This window comes from Rhea pennata, chromosome 13 (assembly GCF_028389875.1).
Source record: "Rhea pennata isolate bPtePen1 chromosome 13, bPtePen1.pri, whole genome shotgun sequence".
Lineage (NCBI taxonomy): Eukaryota > Metazoa > Chordata > Aves > Rheiformes > Rheidae > Rhea > Rhea pennata.
In genome coordinates, this window is record NC_084675.1 from 9,754,443 (window position 1) to 9,770,734 (window position 16,292).

General features: G+C 35.8%; 2 protein-coding genes across 7 annotated transcripts in view; one reads left to right on the forward strand and one right to left on the reverse strand.

The window, feature by feature from the left end:
• The window catches only part of PHKB (phosphorylase kinase regulatory subunit beta), a 90,514-nt gene extending 79,272 nt beyond the window's left edge, over window positions 1–11,242 (reverse strand). For 2 of the 4 annotated variants that reach the window (XM_062586549.1, XM_062586554.1), the window contains exons 1-2: window positions 11,059–11,242; window positions 1,464–1,553 (exon numbers count right to left, since the gene is read on the reverse strand). In XM_062586549.1, coding sequence (XP_062442533.1) covers window positions 1,464–1,553; window positions 11,059–11,143 — 175 coding nt within the window. In that variant the 5' untranslated portion in view covers window positions 11,144–11,242. Of the gene's footprint in view, window positions 1–1,463; window positions 1,554–8,490; window positions 8,586–11,058 lie in introns of all 4 variants that reach the window. The other 2 variants (XM_062586550.1, XM_062586551.1) reach the window with 2 other exon arrangements.
• A 135-nt stretch (window positions 11,243–11,377) lies between these two features.
• Window positions 11,378–16,292, forward strand: part of ITFG1 (integrin alpha FG-GAP repeat containing 1) — a 98,998-nt gene continuing 94,083 nt past the window's right edge. The window contains exons 1-4 of one of the 3 annotated variants that reach the window (XM_062586771.1): window positions 11,528–11,581; window positions 12,647–12,775; window positions 13,995–14,067; window positions 14,873–15,018. In XM_062586771.1, coding sequence (XP_062442755.1) covers window positions 14,063–14,067; window positions 14,873–15,018 — 151 coding nt within the window. In that variant the 5' untranslated portion in view covers window positions 11,528–11,581; window positions 12,647–12,775; window positions 13,995–14,062. Of the gene's footprint in view, window positions 11,582–12,646; window positions 12,776–13,994; window positions 14,068–14,872; window positions 15,019–16,292 lie in introns of all 3 variants that reach the window. The other 2 variants (XM_062586769.1, XM_062586770.1) reach the window with 2 other exon arrangements.

A 16,292-nucleotide genomic window follows, 5' to 3' on the forward strand; every position in this document is an offset into this window, starting at 1 on the left:
AAATTCATCCCCTACTGTGTAAAAGTATGTATATTTCTAGCAATCACAGCCCAAATTAAATTGAGAACTTTTTTTTAAAATAAGACTAATGTTTTTACAACAGTAGCCTCAAGCCTTCATACACATATATAATTTCTACTAACTTCAGGTCTTTGCAATAGCTACAAGACTAAGCACTTCAACAGTCCTTAAAAATATTATAACAAAACAACATGGCAATAATGAAATAGGTATATTTAATTATCTTAGATGCTTTGAAATCTTTTATTCAACAATTCAGAAACAGCTGTATGAATAACTTTATAACAAAGAGCTTAGTGCTACAATATAGTTGGGATATCTTTTCCTATCCTATTTCCAATATTTCAGTTGGAGGGGTCTCCCTAGGAGAATCAAAAAGTAGTATGAGGATTAAGACACAAGGGGCCCTGCTCATCTAAATGATACTAAAGGGATTTTTTTTTACTCTTCTCCTACTCCCATCCAAAACTAACAACAAAATTCAAAAAGGTCCTAAACAAGACAATACATACATTAGAAAGGTATAAGGGTAAGCTCGTCTAAAAAAATGACATGGAACTTGAGAGAGAAGAAAGCTATCCTCTATGTAGTGTGCTTAGTCTGGAATTATGTAAAAACAAAAGTGGTTAAGGATGCTGCAAGTATGAATAAACTGAAATAAATTTCCAAACGTAAAATAAGTCTAAAGTTGCCTCACATTTTTCAGTGAATAACTTGAAACTCTCATTCATTACCTGTCAAACTGTTACTTCAAGAATGCTTTTTTCTGCTTAAAATTTCTCTCAGTTTTATATGACTAGGCTATCATTGTATCACCGTTTAATCCAAAAGAATTCTAAATTCAGTCTTACAGCTAGACTGGACTTCCAATACACACTTCTAATATTCAGCAAAAGATGCAATTCAATCCATTGTTTTCTGTGCCTTTCAGACTCCCAGCAGGAACTTTGGAAACTATCTTCAAGTAGAAAAAGTCAAAGTTTACTAATGCAAAAGGTAGACAAGGAATAATGGATGAAAGGTATTTAACATTTAAATATCAATTACAATTCTTATCTGGGTTAAAGCATTAAAAACTGTCAGCAGATCACCATAACCTCCCTATACAAGAAATCAGGTGCATCTCAGAATCTATTCTTAACATTTGAGAAAGCACTTAGCAGCTCATAATTTTGAGCACAATATATGTGTTCAAAGCATATACTGTTTTCAAGTAACACATGAAGTATACATATATATGCATTATATTATCACAGGTATCTTATGAGGAATTGTAATGATGGATCCCTGCACTTTTTGGAAAAGAAAATTAAAATCTTTATTAAAGACTAGAGATATTGTGCTGAAACAAAGCTAATTCTATCATATCCATACATGTAAACATTTTACTAATTTACACTGAAGACCTTCCACAGGAGAAGGAATTCTTAAGTTTTACTTACCAATTCTGTAATAATGATCTAATTTATCCCATACGCTTGCCCCTTCTGGTCTTGGAAGGTCAATACTTTTAAGCGGTTCGTAAATTGAACCTAAAAAAAGAAAAAAAAAAAAGATCAGAACTAGTTTCACAATTTGTTACGGCTAAAAATTCCTGTAATATGATTTTTTCATGTTTACACTATACCTAAAGCACATTTTTATTTAATTTCAATTCAAACAAAAAAAAATCTCATAATCTTTCTGTAATCTCAAAGAATATAACATTTCTACACATATTCTTTCCGTCTTATCCGTCCATGCAAACAAGACCTCCATCTGGATATCCAGTGCCTGCAGGTATTTAGATACATCAAATGCTACGTAAGTGTACAGGTTAATTGTTCGAGGACGGACTATTTCATGAACCACCACAAAAAGCTGAATTTGTATCTTGAAACATAGTTAGCTTGCTCTCTAATACTACTGAAGCTTGATTAACCTAACCAATACAGCCCCAAATTACCTATACTCCAGACAAACACTGCTATCAAAACCACATCCTTCTTTCTCAGCGTCCCACATACTGATTACTTTGCTATTTGTGCCTGAAAAGTCTGTTTTACCAGTAGCTAAATTAAACTGCCCATTAAAAATGCGTAATTTCTTTAAAATTGCTGAGGTAAACATCAATTTCCAATTTTTAAATTAAGAGTTACATGATGTTCTCCTTCCATAAATCAGTTTGACTTTATTCAGTGTTCTGGATGCTAAGATCTCCCTCAGAGTCATTTGGTAACAGGAAGAATGAAAATTTCCTCTTTCCAATCCAGACTACATGCTGTCCCTTCTGAAAAGCTCAGGGAAATGAACTGCCAAGGAATTTCCAGAAAACCAAGCAGTTCTGGCAGGATGCAACAGAATGCTCCAATTCAAGATTCTTCTTCTGTACTCCCAGCACAAATTCAACCATTAATTAGACAGGAGATTGTCCATATACAGGACTCTCACTCAAAGAAAGTGAATGTGTGTGGAGTGGTGTCAGAGGCTTTATTAACCAAATCTGCCGGTAAGGAGAATAGAAAATGCTTCTTGCTCTTCTAGGGACTCAAATAAATAAACAGCCCACATGCCCATATTAGTACTACATTTTCTTTGCAACAGTAGCTGTTAAAAAAAAAAAAAATCCTTTCTTCTCACCAAAAGAAACCCAAACAAAACCACTCCTGCTTGAGCAGAGTCTTGGGGCTCTGTCCTGCGTGGATTCTCTGGTAATGTTTAACAACACTCTTTGCAGGTAGCTTCCACTACAGCCTTGTACTATACAGCCTACTAGTGTAACAACAAGGTACAAACAAGAAGCATGATGGAGAGATAAATGGTCTGACAGGGAAATATAGGCAGTCCACTGATTTAGTTTCCTAAGAAACCAACCTAAAAGGAACAATTTTTTTGATGTTATATATAATGCATCTCATACCTTGTTTTTAAAAATCAACATTCTGAAACCAATTTAAAAGTTTTTTTGAAGAAGTTTTATTTTTACTACTTATTTTTGCCTAGGAATTTGTCCTTTAGAAGATCCACAATTTATATTATTAAACTACTAATTCATTTGTCTTTCAAAAGCAGAAAGTGGTGACCCGCAGCTGTTTTAAATGTCTGCAAGTTAAAATGGGCAAAATAAGCACAGGAAAAAGTGACTTATTTGCATAAAACATCATAAATATATATTGTATATATACTTGTTAGATTTTCAAGTAAGTTTTTTAAAAAAATAAATTTAAAATATTTTATTTTTAAATATTACTAGCATAATTTTATAAATAAAAATTTAAAAAATAAAGATCCTAACTCTTAATTTGTTAAATATATATATATGTATATATAGCACATCGTACTCAGCACGTTCAAAATGTCTATTTCTTGCAAACTGTTAACTCTAGCAACTACACCATTAAGAACACTCAGTATTCACACACACACGTCAAAAGTTTCCAAAATAAAATTCAAATTTCACATACTTACCAGACAATCTGTTACCCTCTGTGGCCAGCAGAGAAACAAAATTATGTTATGAACAAAAAACATAAATTTGGCTTCTATTTCAGAGCAATGAAGATTTCAACTTTGGGCAGAAAGAAGACTGAACAGAATAAAAACCATAGAAGTGTCACAGCACTTTTGAGTTGTACTTGTTTAACCAAAACTTCCTGCTGAAGTAACTTGAAATAGTCACACTAAAACTGGTGATGAAACAGAAAGATGAAGTGAACTCAAAGTTCAAGAAAACTGTCAAAAATGAAGAGTTTTATTCCTTAAAAAGTACATGTAGGAGAACTTGTTTAAAGGAATACTAAAAATTAAGAGAGTTTTACACATACTCTTCATGGAAAAAATTTTAGGTTTGGGGGTTTTTTTGTTTGTTTGTTTTTAAGTTTGAAAAACAGAAAAATAATTAAATGACTGGTTTTGCTATAAACTAAGCATATTATTTAAATTATGGGACCTACTACTGGCATAAAGCTATTCCAGAAGGAAAGTAGTTAAAATAAGTGGAAAATGTAAATACAAAACATTGCCATCAACCCCAGTATTTTAGAAGGCACATTTCTCAACCTTTAGGCATATCATTACTACCGACCACTTAGATAAGATACCTGGAACTGCCACCATGGACTGCACTGTACAGTCCATTTACAAATTACATTTACTGCTATTATAAACTATGACAATCAACACTTAACATAAATTTTGGGGAGATCTTTGAAATTGACAGAGACTAGCTTGCAGATATTGAGAAAGCAATGAGATACACTTGGCAAAGTTAGAAAATACGGTTTTAAATCTAACTTTTTAAACAAATTATATATAATGTATATTTTTTGCAGATGGGGACAGTGTCATACAAAAATATATCACGTGATTCTTATTCAAAGCAATATTATTGTCAAGCGTCAAATACATGAGCATATGCAATGGTGAAATACATATTTTGGGGATATTCCAAAAAAGATTCTTGCTGATCTACATAAATATAATGTAATACTTCAGTATTGTAAATACACATCTTTTTCTTCTCCCTCACTTTTATTTTCTATCCAAGATGACAGCCAATCTCTGCAAAATTTAGAAGTAAAAAAATGTCACATTGCTAATATTACACCTGAGTCCCCAGCTTTTATGTTAGCATTTAGAATCAACAAAAAAGGACATGTATTTCAACTACCATTAGTCACAAAAACCTTATTTCATTTTAGCTACAGTATGTGAGGTTTTTTTTAAGCTAAAAAAGTAAATATGAGAGGAAAGAGGATTAAAAAAATGTGAATTTAATACTCTTTCAGCTGCTTGTTTATATACAACCATATACCAAATTTGAACAGAGTATATGGTAGTTCAAATTTTCTTCCACAAAGAATGAAATATTCCTATTATTTTCTCATGTCAGAGATGCAATGCTGCAGTTCAGTAACTACTTCAAAACTGTTAAATCATATTAATAGACAGGAAATCAAAGTGTTGCTTCCTGCATCAAGACTTTTATGTCTCGTAAGAAAACACTCAAAATCCTCACCCCAACTCCAATTAAAATTCTATTTTTCTTCAGATATTGCATTGGTTAAACAATACATCTACATTTTGAATCAAAAAAAAAAAAAAAAAAAAAAAAAGAGAGAGAAAATAAATCTCCTTCCATTTCAGAAATGGCTACAATTCCAGAATAATATGGTTTCACTATTCTTCAATTCGAAGAATTGCTAAAAAGGCCATTTCCTTTGTAAGAATCAGAGTAAAGGAACAGAGGAAGAGATCTAAAACAGCACAGTAATTGATAACAGAGATATGAATTACTAATGTAAAACTAGAGTAAAATTCATATAAGATATTTAAAACTTAGCAGACAATAAAAAGAAACTATTAACCAGCAGATGAAATCCAGTTTTACAATACTTTCAGACAAAATTAACAATTTAATAATATCCTCCGAGTACAATACTGAAGGAAACCACATGGAGTTCTCAGAGAGAAGCTGTTAGCGGTTAGCAATGTAAATGCTTCTGCATATACTATTTTTTGGAGCTTGAGAATACTGATGTCTTCCTGACAAAGAACTTTCTCACTCACTTTTAATTCCAGTTGTATTGAATGTTAGCTTTAATTGCTTGGGGGGAAAAACTATAAACTATCTAGATATTTATATTTAAAAGTTATGGCCAACATTTTGAAAACTTGCTCCTAAATTCAGATTTTCAGAAGCTTTGAACACCAACACATCCCTTGAAGATGGCAGAAATTGCAGATATCATAGAAAAACAGGTATCAGAATGTAATTCTGGACATAGTCTATGAATACAGATTTACACATTTTACCATGCACTGATTATTCTAATTTTAGAAAATTCAGAATTAAAAATCCATATAAAATTTAATCACAAGCAAAGAGACAAGAATTTTATTTCCAACGTTTCACATGCCAAAAGAACAAGTGTAAGCGTACACCTGTGTAACTAAAATAAGCACACCCCAAACAAAGACAGCTTAGAATAGCAGATTTCTTCCTAGATTTGAGGTATGGCATAAGACATTGATCACAGTCTTTAATGTAGCAGTAGTTTCTGCATGCAATCCAAGATTTGAGATACAAAAAATGTTCTAGATCTCAGACCACAGTAATTTTCATTGCCTAAAACTAGTATGGGCAACTAAAATCAAGTTACAAAAAGAATAGCTAAAACATCGCTTTTGCATTGCAGAAATCACTGGGCCCAGAGACGACTTTATTTCTTAACACTAAACACTTTAAGAAATGAAATCAAGTTGAATCATATCCTCCCAACACCACTACTCCTTTTCCTCCAGACCTCTCCTGCAACCTCTCTTAAGGTGAGACTTACTGAAGTACTGAATAGTAAAGTTGTCAGATACAGCACAGTTTATTCTAATAGATGTCTGCCATGAAATACGCCTGTTTTCAGGTCTGAATTGAATCTGTTAATTACCCAATCCATATAGTTGAGCAAGGAGATACCAGAAAATAATTTTCAAAAGTTTAATACCAAGCTAGGTCTTACAGCAATTGTCAGAAAAAAAATAATCTGGATTTTTTTCCCCCAAATAAAAGCTGTCAGATATACCAGTTACTGCACTAATCAGTTGACATGTATTTTCTAATACTGCTAGTAACTGGTAAACAGCCTTACAGTTTCTTTCTGAAACTATGTTTGAAGAAACTATTGAAATCCCATACAATTGTGTGCTAACTTTGTAGCTGTACAGAACCATGCTATCGGAAACTAGGATGACACAAGTTATATACTTACACTTAGGAGAACAATTCATTTCAAGCCCATGCCAAGGATAGAGCAAGAAATTATTTTTTTCTTTCAGTTGAAGGAAAATTCATATCTAATTAAGTACATAACTATCTGAGTTCTAGGATTCTGTGAACTTAAGATGCAGCAGCTGTTTTTTTTTTTTTTCTTTTTTTTAAATCACTATACATAAGAGCCTGCTTACAGCAAGAGTTTGGAGTAGATGACTTCCTCAGGTTCCTTCAAATCTCAGATGTTCTATAATTCTATGACATCATTTTGTTTTGGGAGGAGGGAGAAAAAGCTACTTCTCTTTATCCAATGTGACAAGTATAAACAGATGGGACGAAGTTTTACCCAGGATGAGGGATGATAACACCACAGCCACAAACAAGTAAAGTATTGTAATGATTTTATTTAAATAGCTTTAAAGGGACAAAACTTTTTAGCGATAATTTATTATGAAAACCTATGTTTTTGAAGTGCATATAACCCATTTAGAATTTCATGACAAAAGAAAAAAAATCAATTTATTTTGTTTATCTATTTCCTAATCATCTGATTTCTCTTTTTAGTCCATTATCTTTAATACAAATTACTGATTTCAGAATGTACAGCAATTAAAAATTTGTAAGCACACAAAAGTTACTGAACACTGTAAATATAATACTGATTGTTACACCAGCACATGGGGGCTTCACACAAGCAAAATACACCAAAATGCCAAATTCTACCACATTAGCCTGATAAATGCTACAAGCAAGGCAGGAATATTCAAGATATTCAAGGCAATCGTTATTTTATGTTGTAATTTGTTAACTTGAAAATTCTAAACAAGAACTGTTGAACTACTAAAAACATTTATTTTGTACCATTACCAAGACAACAGACATCAAGTTAATGAGAAAAATACAGTATTTTTCATTATAATGTCAACACATTGCAGGTCCTTTGACATTACAGAAGCAGAACAGAAATGTCAGGCACAGCAAAAAGTAGTTCAAGTGATCTTATTGTTGCAAGGGACAGCTGAAATCCTCTTATCTGGCAACTCGCACTAAAACTTCCACTGCTTATGTGTTTCAGCAAGTGCTACACAGGCTTTTAATAGATCAGCATCACATACGGACATTTTGTTGCAGTCAAACTCTTTTCAAAGTACACTGAGCTAAATCAGAACAGTAAAGGTCTTGATAATTTCATACAATCTAGCTTCCTTTATAAAGGACGGAAGAACAAAATAGAAGTTGTGCCAGCAGCAGCAGGGAGCAAGGAGGCCTTTATTTTGCTTCCACTTAATTTCCAAAAGACAAGCTTTAGGATAGTGACTGACTTGCTGAAAGTGTAACTTTTTTTCTTTAAAGTAGTCATGTTGGGTTTTATTTCAGGGATTAAATTTAAGCAGTACTCTTAGAGCACCTTTCTCATGACCATCATCTTAAAGAAGAAATCACAGTTCAGAGATTGTTAGGTAATGAGTTTGTTATATAGAGAGATACTTGTAGGAAAATAAGAGAACATAAACAAAACAGGAAAACCTGAAAGTTGGATTTCAATTTAAGTAGATTTCAATTTTAGAAAATTTTGACTCTAAGAGCTCACATTTTTATTTAAATTCTGTTGTACAGTTCTAAAAGAATTGTTAGTACAAAACTAAAATACCACATGAAACACAAAGACAACAATTTTTTATAAAATAAAATAGCCACAAACAAAAACAAAACTACACACTTACCACATCTCAAAAAGGCATGTGCAGAGAAGGCTCTGTCATCATCCAAATTGGCCATTTCAAATTGGTGCAGCTAATCACAAACGGCTCAGGCTAAACTACAGCAATTTTCAAAATTGTTTAGTAAATGTTAAAGGCAATCACCGTTAAATTAAGTGAAAGCAGCGTTAGTGAAGTTATTAACATAAGGTAGTGTACAGCATGAAGAATAGTAAAGTTTCATTATATTACTAAATCTTGTCTGAGTAAAATGGCATAATCTATACAGAGTCCATCTTTTGGACATTACACAGGAGTGTAATTTTGGAAATTTGCTACTGAAGTCAGCAGGTGCAGAATGAAGTCCATTTGATGCATTCTACTTCAGGATTAAATACAATATTATCTACTATCTTATATAAAAGTGTTAAGAAATAGCAGAAATTAGGAGCTAAAGCTCTACTGAAGCATAGTGCTCCTATTACCTCATAGGTAATTTACATTAAGATTTTTTATTTGCATTTTTATGCATTGATTATGGTACTGAGTACCTCAGTTATTGGAGACAGAACATCTTCCAGTTTGGAAAGTAAAGTCAGAAAATAGTTTATAACTATGATGACAACCTGCTCCAAATCTTTAAAGAAACGTAGACCCTTCAAAATAGCCAAAATTTCAGGGCCTGCAAACTGGCCAACTACCAAATGCTTTTTATAATCTGCTCCCAAGTGATAATTATCACAGTAAAAATTAAACATTTTGTTGTTCAAGAAAAGGGTGAAAGAAAACCCTCAATAAAACTTGTTTTTACTAGCAAAAAGGTAATTCATATTTTAATATATATAAACATCATGATATGCACTACCACCTACAGGACTGGGTCTTAAATGAATCACTCATGCATTTCATACATGAGTGTGAGTATATGCTCCATGCTTACTAGACAATACCACAGTACTATGTAAACTGAGACTCCAAAGCAGAGAATTCAGCCAGTTTGAACACTATGCAGGAGTATCAATCACTTTCAATTACACTACCAACCAGGGTTGCTTTTGACAGTACATCAGTAAGGAAATACAAAAAGCTCTGAAACTACACAAGTTTTGACATATTTATAAAGATGTAAGAGTAAACTTGAGAAATAAAAAAACAATTTTCATTTTTAGACAACATTACTTGCAAAGTCATATGCAAAATTAATTTTTTAAACTAGCTTTATTTATTGGAACAGCATTTCAACCAAAATCATTTTTATTCCTTCAGTAAATAAATTTCTTCAGTTACTATTTAAATGACAAGAAAATGTACAGATAGTAAAAGAAGAAAGTGAACTACAGTAATCTGTTATCATAGAAGTAACTTTTTTCTGCATTTAACAAAAAAGGTACAAGGCAACAGCAGCAGCTAAGAAAAAGTCAAATGTTTTAAAATCATCTGATTGCCTTCCTTCCTATTTATTGGATAGTCCTCCTAATGGAAGACTCACAAGTACTCACAATACTACAAGAACTCACAACACTACTCACAAAGTAGTATTATGCACAAGTGCAACTGTTTAAGTCATACACATTAGAGTAGTCATCTATTAACCAATTACAAAAGCCTTCCTCTTGGTAGTCTACAGTATTTTCTTTTACTTCCACATTCCAAGCTGTGTGGCCAGTCATCACTGCAATAGGACCAACTGAATATGTAAATAGGGAAATTATGGTTGTGTTTTGTGAGCATATAGGACAATAAAACACCACAGGGATCATTTGGAAAACTGTTCTCATTAAAATGTTACCAACAAAAGCCCTGTTAGTATTAGATTTTGCAAAAAGATAGAATAAAAATAAGTATCACAGGGGTTTTCTACTTTGGAAATTCAAGTCAACTCAATAAACATCACTCTTTCCTCTGAGGCCAGAATCTAGCTACCAGGGAGTCTAAAATCAGAGTAAGAAATCATCAGGCTTAAAAAATAAAATAAAATAAATAAGGATTATCCAATGAAAACCAGACAAGAGCTAGTTCTGTTGGGTAAAAAAATGCCTGCAATTTCAAAGTACTGAATCAGTTCAAGAGCTTTATAAAGGCTACAGCAATACTACCTATAACAGCCGCCTTCGCACAGCGCTGCCACATGCCACCGCTAAAGGTTTCGTAACTTCGTGTCACTAAGGACACGCTGGCTAAAGATGCTCGCTTTAAAGCGCTGCGGTCCTACATCGGCGGGCGACCAGGCTTTCTCTGACCGCCGCTGCAGAAGGACGGCAGGGGCCGCGGGAGGGGCCCGGCGCGGCCGCCCCGCCCTCGCCGCGCGGCCCGCCGGCGGTTGGGCAGCGCCCAACGGCCCCGCGCGCGCCTGCAACAGGTGCGCGGCGGGGCGCGAGCGGCCGGGCAGGGCCCCGCCGGCGGTGACTGACACGCGAAGCTGCGGGCAGGGAGCGAAAACAGCCGCAGGGAAGAATCCGGGCAAGAGCCGGCCTGGGGACACGCACAGAGCGGGAGGAGGGAAAGTGGGAGCCAGGGCCGCTAGCGGGATAGAGGCGCAAGACAGGAGAGGGACCCCCCGGGCCCCGCCGCCGGCAAGCCAAGAGGTCAGACCTGAACGCTTAGAGCGGGCCCGCAGCTCCAGCATCCTCCAGCTCACATCGGCCATATGGGCCGCGGCCGCTGCCGCCGCCGCCATCCCCAGGAGGACCCGCGGCTCCCGCCGCTGCGCTCTAAGCAGAGCAGCGGCCGCAGCCCCACTGGCGCCGCGCGGAAGGAGCCCGGCGGCGCGCTCCGCCTGTTACCCCAGCCAGCCGTAAACACGTTCGCGCAGCCCGTCACGCTGTTGTCGTAAAGTCGCCGGGTCAGTCCCGGAAGCGAGCTCGATATTGTGACGGGCCCGCCCGAGCGCTGCCGTAAGTGGTGCCGGCGGGGGCGGGGGGGCGCTGCGGCCGCCGCAGGATGGCGAGCCGCTGCCGCCCGCTCGGGCTCTGTCTGCTCCTGGCCCTGGCGAGGGCCGGCTGCGCCCTGCAGAATGTCACCGCCCAGCTGTTTGGGGCCGAGGCGTACGGGACGCTGGCGGCCTTCGGCGACTTCAACTCGGACAAGCAGACGGACCTGTTCGTGCTGCGAGGTGGTGAGTGCGGGCCGCGCCGCGCCGCGCCGCCGGGGGCCCGTGCGGGTGCTCGGGGTTTCCTTCCCGCTGGTACAAGCGCCTGCCGGTGGAGTGGTTTTCCCGGCTGTGTGTTATGTTCTGCGTGTCCCTGTTACAATATATTCTTGTAAAGCTGCGCGTTCTTCTTAGATACTTGTTTCCCATTCCTTGCGTAGGGAAAGACCTTTTTTTCTCTCCCCCCGCCCCCCCCGGGAATTTTTAGCCTCTTTTCCTTTGGTGTATATTTTAAATTATAACGTTTAAGGTTCATATCTGAGTTCCCAGTTTGCAGCATTACTGAAGGTGAGAATACTAAATAATAAAAATATTTTAAAGATCAAAATTGTCTTTGGTTTACTTCTGAGAGAATTTCTGTATGAAAAGAAATACTTTCAGTTTGCATTGCACAGAACAAGACTTTTTACAAAGGACAAGAAGCGTTTTCTTTAAAGTTAAGTTCATGGTTGTGAAATAAGTTAAAGACTTTGTTTTTCAATTCACACTCGTAGCTTTATAAATGAGGGTAAACTAGCAAAACTTTAGAGGTAACCTTGATCCCTAAGTATCTTGATGCACAAACAGTTCCGGATTACCAAGAGGCTCTGGATTTAGTCATTTTTGAAACTGCAGTGTAATAATATAGGGAAAAGTGAAATGGTGTACAAGCTTACCTGTTTTCTGTGTGACAAGTGGGGAGACTCATGCTGTTTGCCTGTTTAACCCACCGTCTTCTAGATGTGTTTGAGACCTCTTCCAGTAGTGCAAGGCAGTGGTTGTTATTTCCTTCTCCACTTCATTGGGCAACGTTAGAAACTTTTGTGTCCTCACTTGGATTTTCAGACTGCAGATTTCATATCTGTTTACAATAAGAAAGATGTGTTTGTTTATATGGAAGCTGTTCAGTTTTTATCATCCTCCTTAGTAATTTTCTTATTCCACTGTTTTTGTTTTGAGCTGAGAAGACCAGAAGTGCAAACAGCATTTAAGACATAGTTGAATGGATTTACCTATGTAGTGGCATAGTAGTTTTGTTTTCTATTTTTCTAGTAATTCCCATTATTCTGTTTGGACTGCTGATGAGCACTGAACTGAAATTTTCGTAGATCTGTGTACAGTGACCGGAAGATCTCATTTCTAAGTGGTATAATTGCCTTCCTGGAACCTTATCTGTGTAAGGTCTGTGCAAATTGAGATGGATTTACTTCTTCCTCATGATCACTACTTTACTGTGTGGGTGGTAAAAAGACAAGTCAAAGTCAGTAGGTGAACTATATCTTTGTTATGAGAAACTTAGCCAGCCAGCAAGTTTCTTCGCCTTACTATGTGCCAACTTTTTCAATCTTCTATGAATGTGTAGCATAGCTCTGGCTTTATTAGCTTGTCAGATGAGGCTGCGCTAGTCACCTTACTGTTGTGAAAGGGTTTGTTTTCATATATTCATTGCTCACATATTCTCCTTTGCAAATAAGTTCATGGCAATTACCTTCTTTTCATAATGAGGAAGTTTGTATTTTTCTATTCCACAGCTATGAAATTTGCTACAGAATAGTGCTCCTCAAATACACTGTGGTAGCTCAGGTTATAAAATTATTTTCAATGAGGTAACCTAATTCTTACAGTTCAGGAAGCTCCAGCTGAGTTTTTTGGAGAATGCAACAAACATAAATAATCAAGGACTTGTAAAAGAAAATAATTTTTTTTAAGCTGTGAGCTATGGTTTTACTTTCAGAAGTAAGTGTATATGAATTGTGCTTTACTAAATGAAAATGCATTATAAAGTTCAGTTCACAAATTTTTTTGTTCCTCAAATTTCAACTCATTCTGTAACAGAATTTGTGGGCTTTTATTTAGATCTACCTGAAATAATTACATGAAATCAGCATATATCATTGACTCTAAGTGAGGAAATGCTTAGGGAAGTGGGTTACTTTTGTGAGTTTCACTTAAGGTGCTTCTGTCAGCAGACTTCGGAAAGCAAGCGTTAGTCTGAGTCAATATTGTAAGACTCAGAGCCTGTAAGCTTTAGTTATGTGTATAGAACTGATACTTACTACTTTTTCACGTGTAATGTTTTGTAATTCATTATAAAACATTTTATTTTAACAAGTATGGTAAAAATCAGAATGAGAAAGGTCTAACACTAAGCCTCAAAGGAGCTTCTTGACATTAGCATGTCTTTAAGATTCATTTAGATTTCTAATGTTGTTCTGAAAAGGCACTCCTTTGCTTCCTTTTGAAGGAGGAAGAAGTGGTTGTGTGGGAAGTCTTTGAAGGTTTCAGCTATTGTCAGAAGCGACTATTAATAGCATAGCTTTTTAAATATTGTTTTCATATATAACCCATTTATGATCTTTGTCTTTAAGGGTTATTCATTAAGTCTTATTTGGTTTTGCAGGAAATGAATTGCTTATCTTTTTGGCAGACCAGAAAGAACCATACTTCAAGCCCAGAGTTAGGTTATCAATGAAGTAAGTAGTCACTTACGAAACAATGCAAGTTGTATTTTTTGTTGAAAGTACATCTTTGCAGTCAGTAAGAACATGACTAGAACTGTTTCTGTTGTGTTTATTTGTTTGGCTATGTGGTTCAACTTGCTTTTAGAGCTCAAATTCTTTGACCAGAAAGTTTCCTGATTTGTAGCTGTACATTTTGTTTTACTTTGTTTAGACTTCTCATATGACAGAATTTTTGGAAAGGAGTTTTGTCATTCATATAATTAACTGGTAGGTATGACTTTAGCCTCTTCCTACCCCACTTTGTTTTTGTCCTCTAATTAATATTAAAAGTACCTATATCTTGGAAACTTCTTGCAGCTGACTTAGTGTGAGAATTTTATGTCCTAGTAAAGCAAACTAACACCTATATCTTAGGATAAATCTTCTTGGAAGGTAGCATTAGACTCCATTCCAAGATGTGTTTTCAGGGAAATTCTTGTAGTTTCTGTAGTTACTATTGGAATAAAACTGATAATTGCCTTAGCAATTAATAAATGCTACATGGCTTTAAAAATGAGATACAGCTGAAGAACGTCCGTTAGCTGAAGTGTAGGGTTAAAGATGTCATTCTTCCTTGGAGAAAGATGGAATTCCAAAGAATACTTGAGTGCATTTTAAACTTACTGCATTTTTGCAATAGTGGACTTTAAAAAGCATGATGAAGGAAAATACTATATTGAGCCAACTACTAATGATTAGGAAGAGCAGACTAGCCTTTAACACGAACGCTTTCAATATTCACTCATTTATACAATTACTTGTAACGTTTTAATTTTAGACCTCCAAGCACTGTAATAACCAGTGTAGTTCCTGGAGATTATGATGGTGATTCACAAATGGATGTCCTTCTCACTACCCAGACTCAAAATCATGGCAGAGATGAACTTTCAGTGTTTATTTTCTGGGGACACAACCAAACATTAGGTAAGTTGCTGAGACTACTTATTAATAAAGTTTTGTAGACTTTTAATACAAAGTATTTTCAAGAAGTTATAATTAATTTGACTGTGGTGATTGTTTTTTCCAGCTGAAGTAGTGGTTATGCAGCTTCATACTCATTTTGCTGTAAAAATATATTCAATAATTAATGTAAGAGAACAGAGCTAAAATTTGGTTTTATATTATGCAATAGACATAACCAAATGACATTACAGACTAGGAGTAGCCTACTAACACAAGAGCTACTTCTTGTGGCTTCCACATTATGTTTACATCAGCTTCACAAAGATTATCGGAATATACCATCTCATCTTAATTTAGTGCATGCTGAGAACCTGATGTGAAGTTTAGGCGTGATATTTTGAAAATTTATACATTAAACTTATCAACATTAATTTAATACTCTTATCACTGTTAAAAACACTGGAGGCAGTGATGCACTGAAATAGTTTTTTGAGTAGGTTGCAGTCTCCATTCTTGAAAATTTTCAAGAATTTTATAAAAACACCTCCCAGCAGTGTTCAGGGTAGAGCTGATTCTGTCTTGGGGTGGGGTTGTGGGCTATTTGACTTTTTGAAGTCTTTTCTGTTTTCTGTTGACTTTGCTAGGAAAGGGTTTCAGGCAGGGTTTAGAGATTGAAGAAGGACAGAAAAGCAAAAGATGATCTCTCAAGCTCATAAAAACTATTGAGAAACAGTCGCTATGATAAACAACAATGGCTTAAAATAGTTATAGGTGAGGCAAGTGATGGTATCAGATACCATTACTTGTGTTTTTATGCAGATATGAAACAAGCAACCTGGGAAAATACGTTGGATCAAATGTTAAAAGAATAATAGCTGTAGTATTGGAAAGAATATGAAACAACTTATGCTCTCTTGCTTCTCAGTAAAGGAATGATGAGAGGCACAAATGTAAATATGTGGAGTATTTTCAGAGACATATTCAGATGTCTGGAGTATTTTAGACAGGAGTGACTTTCATAAAATAGTTGATATGTAGTAAGGTTAATGGGAAGGTATGTGGTACTCAGTTGAATAATGAAAGTGTGACAAATCAGGAGGAAGGTACTGACATACTTGGAAAGAAGATAAACTTAGTATGTGAGAGATGAAAGGAACTGGGACATTGTAAAAGGAGTTTGGGCCATGAGTAATAGTGAAGTCTACTTCTAATCTGTATTTCAAGCACATAGTATGTGTGGATAGAAATTTACAATGACAAAATGGTAAACAGATGTTTCATATACAATGTTACAA